Raw genomic sequence first — 19,175 nt, forward strand, 5'->3', positions numbered from 1 at the left:
AAGGCAATTCAAGAGGCTACTAGTATTTTACTTAAACCATACACACCTCTAATATTATCTGAACGTAATTCACCTCCAATTATTTATAAAAGTAGATATACTCAAGGATGGACATTACATTCACAAGATTTTTTACTGAGAATGTCTACAGTTGCATGGAATATTTTAAATGTTTTTAACACATTTCAAAAACAGATCAGAAATCAAACTATGGAAGAAGAAAATACTTTAAACAATAAAATATAAGTATATTATACTTTTATAATGCGGCTTCTACTGCTCATGTGAATTGACAGCTTGAATAACAAGGAAAATGAATATTTAAGATCATTGTAATTAATATAAGTATTTTTAATAAAACTGTACAAAAATACTTTAAACAACAATTTATAACAAAGATGTCTGCCCAGGTTTTAGTACCTGTCTTACATTCATATTTATTCTAGCCTCGGAAATATAAGTTTCTGCTTTGTTCCAATCATCAGGGTGCCATTGATATTGCTTCTTATTTTCACTTCTTTCTTCTTGGACCCATGGTGTAGTAGTTGCTGATAAAATTTTTGGGACCCCATGGTACCTCAAACGTGATTCTCCAGACATTACTATTATGTCTCCACTTCTTAAAAGTATAGCATTAGCTGGATCATCCTGCTTGTGTCCTCCAATTAAAAATATTGCAGTTTGACCGAAACTTATAGAAAACAAAGGTGCATTACTGTTCACTTCAGAATGATCAGTATGACCTGCTAGAGTTGAATTCATCCTATAATAATTAATAATTGCTGCTTCTGCTTTGAAGTCCATAAAATGTAAAGTGTTTGCTAAAACTGAAGTCAATAATGATAATTCATTAGGCATTTCTGTTTTAGATGCTTCAGAATATAATTTAGTGTCCCAATTGTGGTGGTATCCTAGTGTAGCCCAACGTAATTTTGGTAATAGTTCTTTAGCTTTGTTGCTAGCAACACATAAGTCCCACCAGGCATCACCGTCACCCAAAACATCATGGGCATCTAAGTTTAATTTATGTGGTTTTCTTGAGTAATCTTTTAAACATTTTATAATCCAATATCGCTGACCATCACTAGTAAATGGATTCTTTATGAAGATAAGCCCTAATAATAAAGTCAAGATATGTATAATGCATTTACTCCCTTTTTGTCATGTCAACATACATACCTGGAATATCAAAAAATTCATAGATTTGCCAGTCTTCCACCGGTTTCAACCCTAACTCATACTGACATTGTTCATTTAAGAACTTCTTTCTGAAATTAGTCCTAAGGGTAACCTAGAAAGCAACAAGGTTTTATAAATTAAAAATGTACATAAATATCATAAGTTACAACTTACATGATTGTTACTGGGACCATTTAAATCGATCACATCTTTCAAATCAGGAGGTGAGTTTCGACTCTTATAATATTTAAAGCTATCTCGAAACATAACTTTGAACCACGGGCGTCGCCATTTTGTTCTTTAATTCACTCGCGCATTTCCAGGCGTCGCTGGTGTTTCTGTCAAACGATTCAGGAAGGTAATTCGAAAGTAGATGTTAACTCAGATTCTTATGCAGGATAACTAAATGCTTCAGATGTTTGAAGAAGAATGTCATTTTGACCCGGTTGCGGTACGCGGACGATCGAAAGTATCGATCCCGGTGTCATTAACCATTTCAGCATGGCATTTCGTCGAGGCTACACGGAAATATCGGGGCACTGTCGGTGTGGTTCGTCGATCGTTTAACCAACACACAGGTAAACAATCGAAGATGAATCTATGATGCGACAAGTGACTAAGACACGAAAGGATATTCGACGACCGGATACGCGAACGTCGTACCGTGCCATTACGATTATTCGATTTGCTTACGATTAGCATAAATATCATCATCGCCGTCGCGAACATTAATACTGAGATACGTATCGAAAAAGTACGGGTTTCAATTAGCTTCTTTCCACAAGCTGGCCCGCACGCACACGGTAATGGACTGTGACTAATTTTAGAGCGTAATTTTCGCATAATAACGCTGCCGGGAAATCTATGATTTCATAGAGCCGAAGAGAGGCACGCCGGCCGACTTCAAGGCTTTTCGAAAGCTTCGAGCGAATTAATAGCGCACGCCGCGTTAATAATCGTCCATTACCATCGCTTCTATTCTCCATAAATTCCATCCACCCACCCACCCTGCGTAAGTCTCGATTTACTGTTCACCTGTAAGAATACGAGCGAACCTCGATCCAGTTCTTGGATCTCCGCGACGTGAAATGTCACGTTCATTATTATACCGTTTTCTCCCCTTGGGAGGGTATACGGTCATCTGAAATTCCTCAAAACTGAAATTACACCTCACGAGAAACGCAGATTAACCCTACAACAGCGTTCGCTTTCCGTGGCTTGTCAAATAGGTCATGCGCAACTCGATCTTAACCTTAAACGTTTGAGCGGGAAGCAGTCCTTACTAATAAAACTCTTTTTCTTCGTTTCAAAGCATAGATGCTAGCATAAATGAAACGTCAACCATTTCCAAAGTTTCGCACTCATAGAATTAAGCCGCGAAACGTTCCAATTGGATCGTTCGTAGAAGCACCAAACATCTTTCACCATATCGTCACGACCAAGCAATTCCACAAGCGAGGGAAAGGGACAGAATCCGAGCCAGAGGTAAAGTTGCCTGAAAGCAACGCGCTGCAGAATATCGGTACGTTAACCCTTTCTCAGCCGATGCCGGGTCACTTCTGACCCGACTCTTCGGTGTTAGGAAATCAGTGTTAGGAAAGTATGCTACCGCATAGAAAGCATTATCCGAAAATGCACTCTCTAGTGCCTGTCTCGATTAGCTTAGATACAAGGTTCCGTTTTTAATTTGCATTAATTTCAGTTGCCGCATGAACAACTCGAGCCTGATCTACACGGTTATACTACGTTTGGTAAACAGCGACGTCTCCGTAACATGTACGACGCGTCGACACCGCGAAAGGATGAAGCTCATTAACAAGATTCGTTGGCAGGGCAATAAACACGTAAGAAAATTTCAGCGCGGGTCACGAGTAACCCGACGTCGGCTTTCCACGATGCAACCTAAGGATCGGGGGTTAAGGGAGCGCGTATTCTCTCTGACAGTTTCATGTCAACAAATGTCGTGCCCGCAGAGTCGCGCCCAGCCGTGAGCCAGGCCTGCAACCGGAGGCACTCGCAGCGTATTCGCGAGATCGGCCAATCGGGCTGCTCGGTCACGACACCGCAGTCCAATCGGCGCCCGTCCCGGTGACGGCAGTCGCTAAAAATAACCCGTATATATCTAGGCCGGTCGCGACCGCGAATTATCCACAGTCGTGCGCCGGCAGCCGACGGGGAAGGACGGTGTGCGCCGTACCCGGGACACACGCTGTGCTGTTCGCACTGAAAAGAAAAAGGTAGGAGAACCACACGCAACCAAAACAACCGTGCCTTCCATCTCTACACGTGATAAAGCTCTTTTGTAGGTCGACCAGCGAGCACACGCGGCTATTCTCGTAATACTGCTCGAGGGTGTACCGAGTCGAGGCCTCGCGACGTTTCGTTCGGGATTCCCGCGACAAATTGTCAGGCGTTCCTGTATCTGGTGACATTTGTCCTTTAGACCGATTTTCGAAGCGATAGCGACCCCTCGAAGAATCACGCTGTCGGTGCTCACGAGGAAAACGGACCGCTACGGATGTTCCCTTTCGTTTGATGTCTCTTGTACATGAATTTAAAGTTGTCCGACGTGCTGTAGATTCTATATAATTGTTGGTTCTAGTAACATTGTTTGCCGAAGAACACCGGTCAAATCTTGGCTAACGACACAGATGAAATACGGATTGTGTTGTTAGAGCTAACGATCTCGAACAAAGATCAATTAATTCCGTTAAACTAGGGAATAATTATTCATGTCTGTACGTGTGATTTTACTTGGAGATTTCGTGAGACTTTTGTTGACTGTTCTGTTACTCTTGTATCGATAGCGTGAGAGGGCCGCAGATCGCAAATATTGAAACTACAATGCAAAATTGTAATTGGACATGGTTTAGCAAACAAATCGTTTGAATGTACGTTTGATCGCTTAGCGTGAATTGCATTTGTTTGCCGCTTTCTTGAACTCTCGTTTCCATTGTACTTATTTTTGTTTCATTGTCCAGCATCTGACAATTCTCGCGGGTACGACGTTTCCCCCAAATCCTGCCTGACGTGTATCGAAAATCGCGTATCGGCGATTGAAAGATAATGGAATACGTAGGAACAGGTGCCAAAGTAATCGTGGTATGATCTTCTATCGGCGAGAACACCGCGAAGATCGAGTTCGCAACAATTCAAGGTCGCGCGGCTACCGAGCGGAGCTTTATTACGAACATGTTGCATTATTACAGCAACAGTCGAGAGAAGAATATGTTAAACGCGACGTTTACTCCGCGACGTGGGTACGTTATCGTTCGCCTCTCAATTTTTACCTATTTTTTTTCTTTCTTCTTCTTCGTTCTTTTTTTTTCGCTCGCTGTTTCTCATTAACGCACAGCTATTTCCCCGACATCACTGGCTGAATAGCAATAACTCCCCGACAACATTTCACTACCGTCTAATCGAGCGATCGTTCGCGGCAGATACCGCGGTAAAACATGTGTTTCCATGAAGTTGACTGTAATGTCGACTATCGGTTCACGTGATACCAGAGCCGCGCCAAAAGCGCACGAGGAAAAACTGTTATTCATAGTTGTTAGCGCAACTAAAGGCGATTTGTTTTCCCCATCCATCGAGGGAACGAGCAATCTTTTATCGAACTCTCTTAATGCATTCTTCACTATGAAAACCGTTTAGGGATGAAGGTAACAGCAATTAGAAATTTGTGACATTTACACGTTTCAATGTCTCCGAAGAAGACTACTAGAACGAAGTAATCACATTTAAGTAGAAATTCGATTTTTAACACTAGTACTACCAAATGGGTCAAAATAACCCACTCCTTAATTTTTTCTTTTGTGATTACTGAAAAGGTATCTCTTCGAAAAATGATTAAAGAAGCTGATTAAGTAATACCTAAACTGAAATATAAGCTGATTGAAATCTTAATAAATTTACGCTGTTAGCTTTTATAAAGACATTTTAAAAAGACGGTTTAAGTGCTCGGTAGTTCTAGTGTTAATGGGTCGATGGACGTTCCCCCTTGTTTGATTTTACAAGTACAAATTTTTCTGTCGAGACAGTTGATCAAAGGCGCAGGCTGAAGTTGTTTGGTAGGTGTCACTCACAAACACTATGACTGCGTGCGCATATGTGCGCGTATGCGTCGGGCATTTGTCAGCGGACCGATGACACCTGAGGATGCACTCGTAATAATGCACGATTAGTGTCACGGAGAACATCCGACGTGTAGTGGGGAACCTTAAATATAGCAAAACAGAACATTGGCAACATCGTCACGAATCTTGGGGGGGGGGGGGCTATATAGCATCCTCACACGGTACCAATGCTCTTCATTGCACAACACCTCGGTTAAACTAAACATTTGAACTGAACGTTCGCCCACGGTTTTCTTTCTCGCCCGCTTTCGTTTCTCCTTTCGAGTCCTCTGGTCTAGAGACTTTCGAATCCAGATGAATGGTTCCCTGCTTTTTTTTATAAACTGTTGTAATTTTACATTTTTTTTTAAATTACAATTTTGATACCGAATTAAGAAACCACGATCACCTCTTCATTGGTAGAAACGAAGTTTTTACAGTTACACAGTATATATAATGCGTGGGAAATCATTTAATGGTTTTATCAAACGAATGAAAAGAATGTAGACATTTGACTCTACTTTCAAGTTACACCGAGTTTGATTTTTCACAGATTCTGCTTGCACAAGAAATATGATGGACATTACGAAAATTATCGTCAGTAATATTAGCATTCGTAAGACATCAAGTCCTGTTTACAAACAGTTTATTAAACTACCTCAGTCGAAAGATTGATTGCGGCACGAAACTCTCTACAACTAGAGGACAAAATCGAACAGGATGTTCATACGAACTGTCTTTATCCTTTATATCAGGCTATCCCTATTAACTCTTTGTACTCGAGATTTGATACAGAAAAATGATAATGTCTTCAATATAATATTTTGTATTGTACTTTCTATAATGCAAAACATTCGTATAATTCATACATACATTCATCGCTGTATGAAATATTGGAACAGAATAACTTTGTTCCTTAATTCATGTATATTTTCGTTCCTTCAAATAATGTCGTCTGTATCTCACCGGAAAATGTGCAATATTATCAGTGAAAAACTTTCGAGCGCAAAGCGTTAACTTTTCCCTATACGAGACACTGCATGGAAGTTCAAAAAATTCGGAACGGTTCCCACCAAAAGGAGTCAACGCGTCGAATGCTCGGGAAAATGATATTCTTAGTAATATCTTTCTCGCGTCTACGCGCACGAAAGTATAATGTTTATATTGGCATGTAAAGTGGAGTTAAGTAGGATCGGGAATAACCGTAATCATAAAACCGCATATTACCGCGAGTTTAAGCGTGGCGTGCGTTTATTATGAACGACTCTGTGTTTACCGGGAACGCATGCGTGCCCGTGCGTTTCGCGGGCATGTTTGCACGGTGAAAAACAAACTCACCGGGGTACGCGGTGTTTATTCGAAGCGGAGCATCGTTTTTCAAGATAGAGTCGCGGAGATCACCGGGGAAACCCGTCGATATCGTTTCGTTGCAGATTGGCTCTAGCGAAAGTACTGTATGCAAATTACTGGATGTCTAGCGGCACGGCACATGGACAAGAGGTGTCTTTTTAGTTTACAGTTTTATAGTTTCGATTGATTACGTGCAATCGTACTGACGAATAGCAAACTAGTCGTCGAAAATAACAAGAATTAGGAAATGAGAGCAACAGAAAATTGAGTGATAGAAAATGAAAACTGATCGATCGACCGAATACCTCAGTTTAGCCGTTAGGTGATCTAGTAGTACACGGGTTGTTGCTAATAGTTTTATTGTTGTTCAAAATATTTTCCTTTAACGTTAGTACAGTTCCTATTGTGTTCTGTCAGCACTTTCTAAACTTAAAAATGCTTTATGAAGATAACGAACAACCGAATGGCAACGTTAGAAATGGCGGATTCCCAAAACATTTGCAGCAACCTACGAAAGCACATATGTACATGATTCTTCTGTCATCTCGGCGCAGTTTCGCGTCAATCGGCGAGGAATCGCCGGTGCAATGGGATCTTGAATGAACTTCAAGGTCGCTGCTTCGGAAGCAACGCTACATGTTTCATAATTAAACCGATCGAAGCACTCCGATCTTCACCGAGATTCACGTTCGTGGAGCCACGAACCTTAAATGTTTACTTTCGTTTGTAAACTTCCTCCGCGCGGCTGATAACCATTATATAACAATAATCTTATCTTCGCATTCGCTATGCAAACGAGACTCGATACTACCAAGGTGCAACAGGCTGGACGTGATAATTAGTGGCGACGGTCGTACGCCGCCGCAACCGTCGCCGCGCGCCATTTCATAGATCACGATTTTTCGAGGAAATATATCGAGGTGTTCGGTTTTCCTTTCAATTCACGAGTTTCTATTACTTTCCTTCTTCTTTTTCTATTTTTTCTTCGCCGATCTCCCGAGGTCTCGCCTATCGCTTCTTTATTCGCCGAGTAATTTCTTATCTTGCAGAGGAAAGGCGCGCGCGCGCGTGAAATGCCAACGTTGGACCAGCTTATTTCACGGAACGTTAACGTAACATGTACGAGGAGAGGATTAAGCGAGAATGTTCTTTTTATGATTTTTCGAAGTATTTTTAACTGTTATCAAATGGTAAACAGACTTTCTTCGCTCGTTTCGTTTCGATTTCTGGAGGATCGTCAGTAGACGATACATTCTCGTAGGTTCAGTAGTCGTAAATCTCAATTGCCAAATGACTTAGCTAGGTCAGTGGGAAATGTAGATTTCTTAAGCTATGAAGAGGAAGTAATTTTGTTTCAAGATTTAATATTCTTTGATTTTCTAGTTGGCGAAAGGGTTTTACTCAATTTCGTGACCCCGATACCGGTGATCAATTACATTTGTGGTAATTTTGTAATAATTTTACACCATGAAAATAAAACATGCTTCACGATTAAATATTCCTCGACTTCTTAGTCCGCGAAAGGCTTTATTCGATTTCGCAAGCCCGTGACCCTGCGACTTACCGGTAATTTACGATTTTTCAGACGGCTCGCAGGGGAAACGACGATCGAGGAATGAAGCCGGGTAGAACGGTAATTGGCCACAATTTTCGTGCGCAAACATCGAATTTATCGTGACCGGGAGGGGGAACGGGAAGAGGCGCGCACAGTTCCGATGAAAGCGAAGATAAAAAGTCGGCGGGGAGCGTGTAAAAGGTGTATACTCGCCTAGTTGCAATATTTGGCGACCTTCGGAGTTATGGAAATGCGCCACGCTATCTGACACATGTGTGCAGATCCTGCACTGGCGAGTTTCGAAGCTGTTGGCGATCTAAGAATTAAATGTCAGTAAGGTCATGGTCGCGAAGGAGTCGAGGAATCTTTGTCTGCGGACTCGGCTGGACGACGTTAACTAATGAGAATCATTACGATAATGCGCGCGCGCGCGCGCACGCACGCACGCACGCACGCTCGCTCGCTCACTCACTCGCGTAGATTCCTTCGGGAAGATATCGATTCGTTGGTTCCATCGTAAAACAGAATTTATTCGATTGTAGTACACGTTGGAATACTTTGGTCAGGGTATGGCAATTTGGAGGTTTAAGAAGTTAGAAGACGATGACGATCGATAGAACTTTTGTTTCTTTCGATGTCACGCGTTGATCGCACTTATAGGATTTATTGTAGATATTTGAAGTTTGTCGTTTCTTATGTTTCAATTGTAACGCGTTGTTCGAGTAATTTTAGATGTAATGTAGGTAAGATCTCTATTAATTGGATTAACACTAAAACTGTGAGACAAGTTAAAATTACCTATTCCTAATTTCTTCTCTTTGCAATTATTAAAAAGATAAGAAGTGTTTCTCTGAGAAATTATTAAAGAAATTGATGTAGCAATACGCAAACTGAATTGTAAATCAATTAAAGACGCGATAGATACACTCTTGGAGTTTTTATAAAGGAATATCAAAAAGTTAAATCAACTGTTCAGTAGTTTTAATGTTAAATTATTGAAAAATAACTATGAAAGTGGGATTCTTCAAAAGAAAGCCATACAAATAGAGACAGAAGTTGGGCCAGTATCAAGAAAAGGAATTTAACGAGAAATTCATGAACGTGAAATTAGTATAACACGGAATTTCTCAATCGCGTTGTGCAGGGGTTCTACTGTAGCAATATTAGATGTAAAATTGTAATTTTCACGTGAATCCGTGGTTTTGATTAGAACGGGCATGTCTAGCGAGATGCAGAATCCGGTTATAAGAATTGAATAAAAAATGTGTTGCTGTTCAGTGGAGTACACGGTCTCGGAAACGTATGTCAACAGTGGATCCGACACAGATGACCGAGGGTTAAAGGTTGCACGTAAAGATGTTGAACAATGCTCAATTACTTTTAGTATTATTCCGTTCTGTTTAATTACTGTTTGAATAATGGCGAAAAGAATATTATAGAGTTCTGTTAAACATGGCAGATTCTGATTGCTGGAAACAGCGACGGAAATAATGGCACCTAAACCAGTAGTGTAAGTCTGGGATAATTCGACCAGATTTGCATAAAGTTTCAAGTGCAATCAATAACTTAATTGTGCGTTCATTTGCGATTCATTTACTTTATTCAAAAACTAGCACAGAATTCAGTCACGCGTCAATTTTAACCATTCGCTGACAAATATCACTATAATGTAACGATTTCAAACTTCAGTATCTAAAATTCTAAGCGGAAAATGAATAATTGAACATTTTCTAATAACGAGAGGTTGACGTATGGTATTTTAATATCTCGGATACTAGATAAATTGCTATTTTAAAATCTCCAATACCAATAATTTCAAATGATTTTATAAAAAAAAACATTAGGTGATTCAGTTTTTTTACGGAAGAAGTTTTTACAAGTTTCAAAAACTCTCGGCTGCAAAGAGTTGAAATGTCAACAATAGCCGATCTAAGTATCTCCCTGGTCGCACTATCCTGTACTTACTCTGTAATCAGGAGTAATGATTGAATGAAGTTACAACCGTTTCCATTAAAGTGAAAAGGGAAATGTGGGAAAAGTTGACGTTTAAAGGTTCTCGTCGAGAACCGCCAACAAAAGAGCACGTCTTAATTAAATTTACCGCGGTCAAGGAAAAACGCGCCGCGTATAAAAGCTCTCTCGCGGCTGATTTATTGGCGAGCTCGCCTGCTTGCTCGCTCGCTCGTTCGCCTTCTTACACACAGCTGATTACAAAGTCGAGAGATGATATAACTGGATTTGCAAGTTGTCACGGTGAAAGAGTGAGAGGTGGACAGGAAAAATGGTGGGGGCCAGGCGGGGGTGCTTGGTGGGGGAGACCATTATTGTTCAAGGGCGTCAATGTACCGATTGAATTTAAAATGCTAATATGCAGCGCAGAGAAATGGCGAATAGGAAGGATTTGGATCGCTAGCAAACAAAATATATTCCCGTTCGATAACGCCTCCGAACATGCTCACGAATTTTTTACGGCGACCATTTTGAACGTTCCGTCTCGAAGGTCAGACATTTTTGAAAATCCTGTCGAAAGCTGGGTGGTTAATGTTTTCAAAATTATTCATTTATGCGATGTATTCTGGGCACGTTTCAATCGAAATTTGAGTTTGCCGTTGTCTTGTTTTCCAATACAGGGTTTCTCATTGATTATCGCGTTATTGTATTTGTAAGCTACATATTCGTTATTAGTAGTACAACTTGATGTAATCGTCAATACAATTACAATTATTTCTCGGTATAATCATTATTAAACGTCCAGTATTCAGAGTTCCCATACAATGAAAATAGCGCAGAAGAGATAAGAATGCTATTCAAACGTTGATCCTCACAGACTCGTTGATCCTTACCATCGTTAGAACTAAAGCTTCAAGATCCAAAATGTACGCAGACTCAATCGAACAAATGACGGTCCACAGTAATCTACCCTCCGCTTGAATTTCAAGAAAATTCGAGACTTTCGCGACGTTGTAGACGACCAGCCATTCGCTTGTCTAGTAATTCGAAGCCTGCTTGTCGCTGACCGTTCCAACGATTCGTCGGTACACGGTGGTTCGTTCGTTCGTTCGTTAAAGGCGTAAATTCTAGCGGGGTATCCGAGGCCGGCGATGCACAATATTGTGCTCGTAATTTACCGCGGACAGCCAGCAACAAATCTGTGTCACTTTAGGAGATCAAAGTGAAGTCGAAGTGTGCGCGGACCGCGAGTGACGGCCGGTCGTACGGAACTCTGGTTCGTATACAGCTTCTTTAAATTGCCAGCGTAACGGCGACGCCGGACGCGGCGATTGTAAATACCGGCTGGCATAGTTCTGATATCTCTAATAATAATTCCAGGCCGGTCGTTGTTATTAGTTCCCCTGTGTGTCCGGAGCGGAGTGCGGATTTGTCGAACGGACCCGGCCCGTAACCGTAAAACCGGCGATAATCGTACCGCGGGCCTTTCGACAAGCGCCTTTATTTTCGGGGAAACTGTTTCTCCCTCGGTTATAGTACGCCTCGAACGACGCGAGTCGTGTACGGCAACGGCGCCGAACCGTTTCGCTGGAATTTATACGATCGGCGAAGCTCGAAACGTCCCACTTCGGGCCACGCAGTTTCTCGAAATTCCCCCGAAAGACGGGGCACCTCGACGCACGATGAAGACACTTTACCTACGCAAATAGATAAGCGTCTTTACGGCCGCGAGTAACGTCCCGATGATGTACACGCAATTTAAGTTTCATCCGGAGTCACTCTCGAAAATCTTTTGCGACTTTGTCACTGTAACGAGGCGTTTGGAAGGTAAAGTGACCATTTTTTGTGAACTTACGTACGATCGACGTTGTAGTTTTAATATTCACTTCCCGCGATGCACTAAATCACAAGGCTCCACCTGTTGCTCGCCAATTCTCCGGGCATTTACAACTATATTTCAGAGCCTCTTGTACAGTAAAATTCAAACTCATTATATCGGCGCACTGCGTCGTAAATTTCCCAATATTACGAGTTTCTATTTTGTCGCGCGCGAAGGATCTGAGCGGAAGCATCTTTCCAGTCTAGAGTTGAACTGAATGTAATCGGATTACACGTTGCTGACGACAATGCAAATGTAACGATCGGTAATAGTCAATTGCTACCAATTTACAATTGAAATTGAGGCGATTACAAGGAGTCATAATTAATAATTACACGTTGCAACTTACAATTATATAGAAACTTGCGTTTTCATTATTAGCTCCTTAACGCGTTATCTTCATTAATTAACTACGAAACGAAAAGAGTTCTACTTTTATCATAAATCTATGTTTACTGTAAAAATGAAGTTCAAAAGACGAAAATAATATTCAACTTGGACTCGAAGAAAAATAATATCCAATCTCAGTTCAAAAAAGAAAATAATATACAATTTCGACTCGAAAGAGAAAAAAGTACTATATCAAATTTATTTTCGAAACTACATCACGAATCCCACTCGATATTATAAGAGCAGGGCTTAATCTGTAATCAGATTACACTTTGGCGAACTTCGAGTCGGTAAGGGCGCGAGGGCATGTTATGCAACACGCAGGATTTCGTCGATCGGTTGCGTTCCGGACGGTCCTAAACGTTCCCGAGTTGGCTCGTCCGCGGATTTACACGATGGTTCCGCGAAATTTCCCCGCGATTTGGGTCTCCGACCAAACAGAGGCGCGCGCGGCCGAGATCCGAGAATGAAACCGCGTGCAGTGTAGATGCTCGCGCTGAGGTCGCGTGCGAAACGCGATCCACGCGTCGATGGCTCGCGCGACGAACGCGTTTTCGATCTCTTCAACTGGTTAAAGTGGGTAATCGTTTCTGGACGAAAACCAAGTCGCCGCGCCGGATGGACGACCGTTCCAGGAAATGTGCGCTCGGTGCGCGCACGAAAGTGCCGTTCCTCGGCGATCGGTATTTTTTAATTAACGTTTCGATTCTGGGGTCCAAAATTAATTCGAGGCTTTTCCAAAAGTTTTCGTCAGACCAATCTATCTTGTTAGCCGGATTCGTCTTGTCATACGCGAAACATTCATTTGACGAAGTGGTTAACTAGGAAAAGTGAAAATTGGACAAGAATGATGAAATTATATGTAGGACTGCTGATTAACGCTAGAACTACCAAACAGTTAGACTAGCTTAATCTTTTTGCAGGAACTATAAGACTGCGTTTAATTCAATTCAGTTGACTTATATCTTAGTTTGACTAAATCATGTTTTTCAATCATTATTCAAATGTTTGTATGTTTCCAATAATTGCAAAAAAACAAAGAATGGTAAATGGTAGCTTTAGTGTTCAGTGTTTTAATACTGGATTTTGAAAATAACGAATCTCGAAGAATCTTCAAAATATTGAGTATTTCGTATTCTGTTTCCAATTAAAATTCATCCGACATAAATCTCTCGAAGCGTGTTGCTAGAAAACTGAAGGATGTTCTGTTGACTGGTATTGTGTACAGAACAAGTGGAATTTCTCCGATAGCACCTGAATCCTCTCTAGAAGCGACGAGGATCGCTCGCGCGGCTTTCCTAGTATCCTCGAGCTCAGCCTGTTTCTAGGCTACCTCGACGACGGTCTTTCGAAGAAGCAGTTAGGAAAGAACAATTAATGGAGATTGATGTCTCCCGAACCCGCATGGTGTTCTCCCTTCTTGGGGAATCGTTCTCGGCATACGGGCGCAAATTCGTGTCTTCGGGAACGTCGTAGGCGAGCGGAACGGTTAACTTACGAATACAAAGTACCGGAGAGCTGCCCAGTGTCGAAACAGAGACGCCTAATATCTCGCTTGGCGAATGTTTCCCAAAAGCATTTCTGAAGATATCTTCCTCCGAAGAATTGGAAGATTTAAATTCTTGAACTTTTAACCTTTTAATGTTTTCTAAATGGTACCTGAAGCCAGAGTTAGGAAAAATGTCATTTGATTGCACGATGTTGAGGATAATTGAAATTATTCAAAGGTAATAGTTGATTCGATCATCTGTTGTGACTGCCAGTTATTTTTAACCTACAATTGAAATGGAGATGAGTATTGCGAGTCTTGATTAATAATTGAAGTATTTTGCTAATTGAATCGAAAGTTGCATTCTAATCATTAGTCTCGATGCGCAGGTAATTAGATTATACTTTAAGATAGATTCTAACGTTCGCTAGTGAACGGCGGAAAAATTCTTTGTCGCGTGTCACAACGATTCCCTTTGCGAGACTGTCTCCCAATGTGTCATTGCATTCCGCGGCTTCGACATTAAATGTCTTTTGAGTGATCGACCGTTCGCTTTCAAAGCCGATATGTCATCTTCGATGCTCGTAGAATTATTGTTCGGTTCTACTTGAAGACCTATCCTTCGATTATACTTGGAGCTCCATTGTTCTGTTGTACCCATTACTCGTTTTATCGATCAACTATTCTGCAGTTCTCAGTGTATCTATAATTCAGAATTCTATTTACGAAATAGGAACCCATAGTCCACTAATAATTTTCTTGTATTAGTCTCAAATTTTAAATACCTCCGGCGAATTAAAAGACGCGATTGAATTGAAAACGATTAAACAAACAGAACGGTGATAAGAAAATGGAAACATTTAGGTCAAAGAAGAGCTGAAAGACGCGGTAAAGTTGAAACACTCGTTCAGCATTTGAAGATTCTTATCCTATAATAGCTTCTGAAAGAGCGATTCCCACTGATGGCAGAAATTCACGATACGAGATTGTTCGCCGAAGAATATTCGGAGTGGGCGGAATTCCAGGTCATAGTTTAATTCCCGGTTGCATCGAGCCCCGGGAACGCGCGAAGATTCCGAGCGGCGATCGACTTTGCGATAAAGCCTAATTGCCAGGAAAGTTACCGCCGATGGCGGTGCGGTGAATAGAGAAGCAGTGGCGTCGCGGCGTAAACACCGGGTTCGAGATTCATGGAATAAAGATTAATAACTGGCGGTCTTACAAGGAATACCGAGGGTTTTCTGTTTTCCGATATTAGATACATATATGTAAGATCCGATGGCATTGGGAGTTTCACAAGAAATGTGAATTCTGGAGTACTTGGAAGAGAAGCTTCGGAGTAGGAATGTCAAACATGTTCTGTGTGCGGTGAGAGGCTTTGCTCTTCCTGCACATATCATTGCGGTGGAATTCAAGTCTTTAAACCATTCTGATTCGTTGGAGTACCTTCTAAATAATCGTGACTCACTTGAGATTCGGATTCTGAATGAATCTTCGGATATTGGTGTGTTGATTTTAGTCGTTGGCCGACATTTTCGAGTACTTAAATTAAAAATATTGTGGTATTCCGATTGATTAAGTTTTAAAATGAATTTTTGGGTACCCTTATAATTTGTTATTGGGATTCAATTTTTATGAACTCGAATAAATTTTCTTGCGACTCGTTCAAATTTGAATTGCTGGAGCAATTATCCTTTGAAAGATTTCAGGAATTTCTATTATTTCGGTATAGATTTAAAGGAAGTAAATAATTCTTAATTTTCTCAAACTTGGAGAACTAGTGGTCAAACATAGAAAAGTCAGTAGTAGAAGATAGACTTAAGTAATCGGCGAAAGTACCTTTAAAAGGTCAAATAGAAGGAATATTCAAAGTCAATGAATATTCTTTATTAGGGAAATTGCGATCACAGCAATTGTGTTTCTTGACCTCGGTAATAGCTGTTTCACCACCTAGAAAACTGGAAGAAGGGTAAACGCCTTTAATATGTATTTACCAAATTAAATACCATTATCCACTATTAAGATATTACTTGCCATGTTTACCTTTTCAACTTCTGATTTCTCTTATCGAATATGTTTAAACATTCTAACACTTTAACCGTTATCTCGATAACCAGTGACAACATATTGATATAATAACCTTAAGAAGGCTAAGCTACAAGATTAAGCAGCTTATCTTCCTGCATAATCGTTCGCATTACCAATGCGTTTATCTTGAATAATATCTATATACAACGGTACAAATAATTCGTTACTTTCCTAAATATTCTAAACTAAACAAAGAATTTCATATTAAATCATCATTATTTACCATATACTTAACAGAATCAATTTTTCGTCACATATTTATATTAACATCACAAACTATCCATTCCAGTATTCCAGAAGAACAACAATTATGTAACCATTATAACAGTAAATAACAATAATTATTCATTATAATATTAAATACATGGCATAATAACAAATAGTATGGGTCACATATGATCAGGGTTCTGCGTACGGTTCATCAATCCGAATTGTTCTGTGTCCTTTGGCGAAAACAAAATGGTAGCGGACGATGCTAGAAAGAGGAGGTCCTGGCGGTTTCCTACGCGCGCTCTTCCCGCACTATGTTTGGCGTTCGTAACAAAATTTATGCTTCCTGTCCGCCGGTAACGCGACCACACGCTCGGCTCGCCAGCGGCCGTGTAATTTACATACGGGCCCCGGTTCGTGTGCGTTTCGTCTATGATGACTGTCGTGGCGAACACGAACGCGGCATGGAGGAAAGAGGAAATCGACGAAACGAGCCTGCGTGTTTCTCGCGTACGCGCGCGCACGCACCCTCGTAAATATAGTTTTTCCCAGGCCATTAGGCGCCCTGCAACTTAATCAAATCAATTATCCATGAATCCCTCCCGTAACCCACTTCTCGGACACGTTGAATTTCATTTAACGAAACGTTGATTAACGCTGGAACTAACAGATGCCTCGAAACGACATTCCACATTTCTTGTTTTACTATTATTGAACAGATGAAGAGTGCCTCCCTGAAAAATTACTAAAGAACCTGATATAGGAATCCGCTTTCTACAATTTGAGTCAATGGATATCCTAATAAATGCACTCTTATAATTCCCGTAAAAAGATTTTTAGAAAAGTTAATTCGACTGCTCGGTGGCTCTAGCATTAAGAACCAGTTCTTCATTGTTATTCCAAATCCTTTTGTTCGCACAACTGTCTTTAGTAATTTCAGAATCCAGAGCTTAGCTTAAAGTGTGGGCGTCTTTTGTCTGAACTTCTGCGTTTATTTCAGACCGAACTGTTTAGGGATCTAAGCAATCCTCATGAAAGCGATTCGCAGTTTGTTCAACATGATACACGTCCGACCGGCGGGTGGCTCGTTGCCGTCACGCTCCGAGGCACCGGCAAAGTAATTTGCCGTAATTAAAGTCGCATAATTGGGACGGATAGCGCCATAATATCCTCCCGTCCCTCCTGCTGCCGTGGGCTTATTGTTTCGGCTTCGATTCACTGTGCCATGCCGGCCCGTAAAAGTAACGCCGTGGCTTTTCAATGGGCCTCTTTTAATCTTGATTATCCTCTCTCCCCTCGCCTTGATCGCCAACCTAATTCCTACGTTACGAACAGTAACGTTCGTGACATTGACTAATGTAGTCGCACTCAATCTTCCTCGACAAGTTACGAAACCGTATTCTCTAATCCTTTCCACCTTGTCTCCGTTTTTTAATCTGTCCACTTTCCGCCTTAGGGCGCAAATTTCCACTTGAGTCTTGGAAAAGAACTTTTTCAAATTTCATTATCTTCCTCTCGTATACTCCTTCGTCTTTAAAAGTAGATCTCCAATCACGAAGGAAGCTTTCTAAACGCAAAAGGACTAGAATTTGATCTGCAATTCCGTTAAATCGTTCGGTTACAGAAGACAGCCGCAGGAAATTTCTATATTTTTCAATTCAGTTTCCTTGAACTCGTTAACTATCTTTTTTTAGCGATACAGTGCAAGATTGAGAGACCACCTCGACGCACTAGCTACAGAAATATATTCTATACATCAACCTTATAGATTTAGAAGAAAGAAAAATCTTTTTCTAGAAATATAGGGTTCACGAAAATCATTTTAAAACAAATTCGAACGATTGTTAAGTTAGGTTCAAGAATAAAAATCAAAATGCGTATAGTTTGAAGCGTTCGACCTATAAGGTTGAGCGACAAGATGGCGTCTCGGGGTCCGTCGATTTTCGAGCGGCGTGTCTCGAGGCGTTGACTCCGCGAACTCTTTCTCTCTTTTTTTTTTATGTTCTTTCCGTTGCGTCGACCTCTCACCTTCGTCGCACGCATTCTCTCCTTGGCCGACGACGCATATTGTTCTCCGGTAGGTTCGTGCTTTATCGTCGTTTCCCTTCATGCATTTTTTTACGACGTCCTTGCCTCGCATTTCTTTCCTCGCGCGTCCGCCGTGGCGCGGCGCAACGTTCCTTCGATTCCCGGCGACGCCTGTTAACACACGGTCCCCGGACAGTGTTTATAAAAAGAAAGAAGAAAAAACGGCCGTAAATCCGCGAAATTGCCGTCGAACAACGCCCCGGAAACTTATCGTGACCTTCACCATGTTGTCGCGAGACATCAGATTCGAGGAGTCTTCGATCTCGCGAAAATCTCGAATCTTCGTTCGGAACATTCTTCAAGTCCCAAAGATTGAACGGAAAAAGTTCTTGGAACTCTAAAAATTGTTTCGCACCTTCATTTACGTATCGTTTGCCTCTTTTATTGCTTCCTCGCTGCGCGTATTCGCAGCTTTATTCTCTTCTTTCTTGAAAACTTTGAGCGCTGAATACTTCTAGCCGAAATGTTCTGCACGGACGGAATACTTTTTTGTTTAATTTGTCGTCTAAAGATCGACAAAGTATGTGAATTCATGCGATGCGTGATTAAGTTGTAATTGTAATTCACAGCGATGACTTTTGCTGGACTCATATATGCGCCCATAGCAATTAAAGCGTTTCAACGTATTATATTTTTGTACTTTTGTGTATCTTCGTATTTGTTACACGATACAATGAAATCGTACAAAATTTTGATTACTATTAATCTCATTTCAATTAATTATACGGATATGAAATGTTCCATCCAGGCTTAAACTATCCAAATAATTATTCGCTCCATAATTTACTAAAAAAAAAATCATAAAACTGTATTTCCTTTCCATATACCACTTTTCATCGAATTCTTAGCATTCCCCGCGAAAGTATTTGTAAAATTTCAATG

At 41.0% G+C, this 19,175-nt stretch overlaps 2 protein-coding genes across 12 annotated transcripts in view; one reads left to right on the forward strand and one right to left on the reverse strand.

Moving 5' to 3' along the window:
* Nucleotides 1-330: 330 nt before the first annotated feature.
* On the reverse strand, nucleotides 331-4,660 carry AlkB (alpha-ketoglutarate-dependent dioxygenase AlkB). Of its 2 annotated transcripts, XM_031986141.2 has the most exons (4): nucleotides 4,470-4,660; nucleotides 1,354-1,517; nucleotides 1,180-1,291; nucleotides 331-1,115 (listed from the first exon to the last, which is right to left on the reverse strand). In XM_031986141.2, exons 2-4 carry the CDS (start codon nucleotides 1,444-1,446, stop codon nucleotides 388-390), a joined length of 933 nt encoding a protein of 310 aa, XP_031842001.2. In that variant the 5' UTR covers nucleotides 1,447-1,517; nucleotides 4,470-4,660; the 3' UTR covers nucleotides 331-387. The 2 variants fall into 2 exon arrangements, with proteins under 2 accessions (XP_031842001.2, XP_031842011.2); XM_031986151.2 differs by lacking the exon at nucleotides 4,470-4,660 and having other exon boundaries at nucleotides 1,354-1,557.
* Nucleotides 3,323-19,175, forward strand: part of Atf3 (Activating transcription factor 3) — a 33,874-nt gene continuing 18,021 nt past the window's right edge. For 2 of the 10 annotated variants that reach the window (XM_076365616.1, XM_076365619.1), the window contains exons 1-2: nucleotides 3,922-4,070; nucleotides 4,161-4,439. The gene's annotated coding sequence lies outside the window, so the exon portion shown is untranslated. Of the gene's footprint in view, nucleotides 3,417-3,921; nucleotides 4,071-4,160; nucleotides 4,440-8,258; nucleotides 8,278-19,175 lie in introns of those variants that run through there. The other 8 variants (XM_031986165.2, XM_031986206.2, XM_031986182.2 and 5 more) reach the window with 6 other exon arrangements.

Source organism: Nomia melanderi, chromosome 3, assembly GCF_051020985.1.
Source record: "Nomia melanderi isolate GNS246 chromosome 3, iyNomMela1, whole genome shotgun sequence".
NCBI classification, from domain to species: Eukaryota; Metazoa; Arthropoda; class Insecta; order Hymenoptera; family Halictidae; genus Nomia; species Nomia melanderi.

Excerpts from the sequence above, each read along its gene's own strand:
- AlkB (XM_031986141.2), bottom strand. The coding sequence starts at position 1,446 with ATGTTTCGAGATAGCTTTAAATATTATAAGAGTCGAAACTCACCTCCT. Across the intron at positions 1,292-1,353 it reads ATGGTCCCAGTAACAATCAT|GTTACCCTTAGGACTAATTT; the intron begins GTAAGTTGTAAC and ends GTTGCTTTCTAG. Across the intron at positions 1,116-1,179 it reads TGAATTTTTTGATATTCCAG|GGCTTATCTTCATAAAGAAT; the intron begins GTATGTATGTTG and ends CTTTATTATTAG.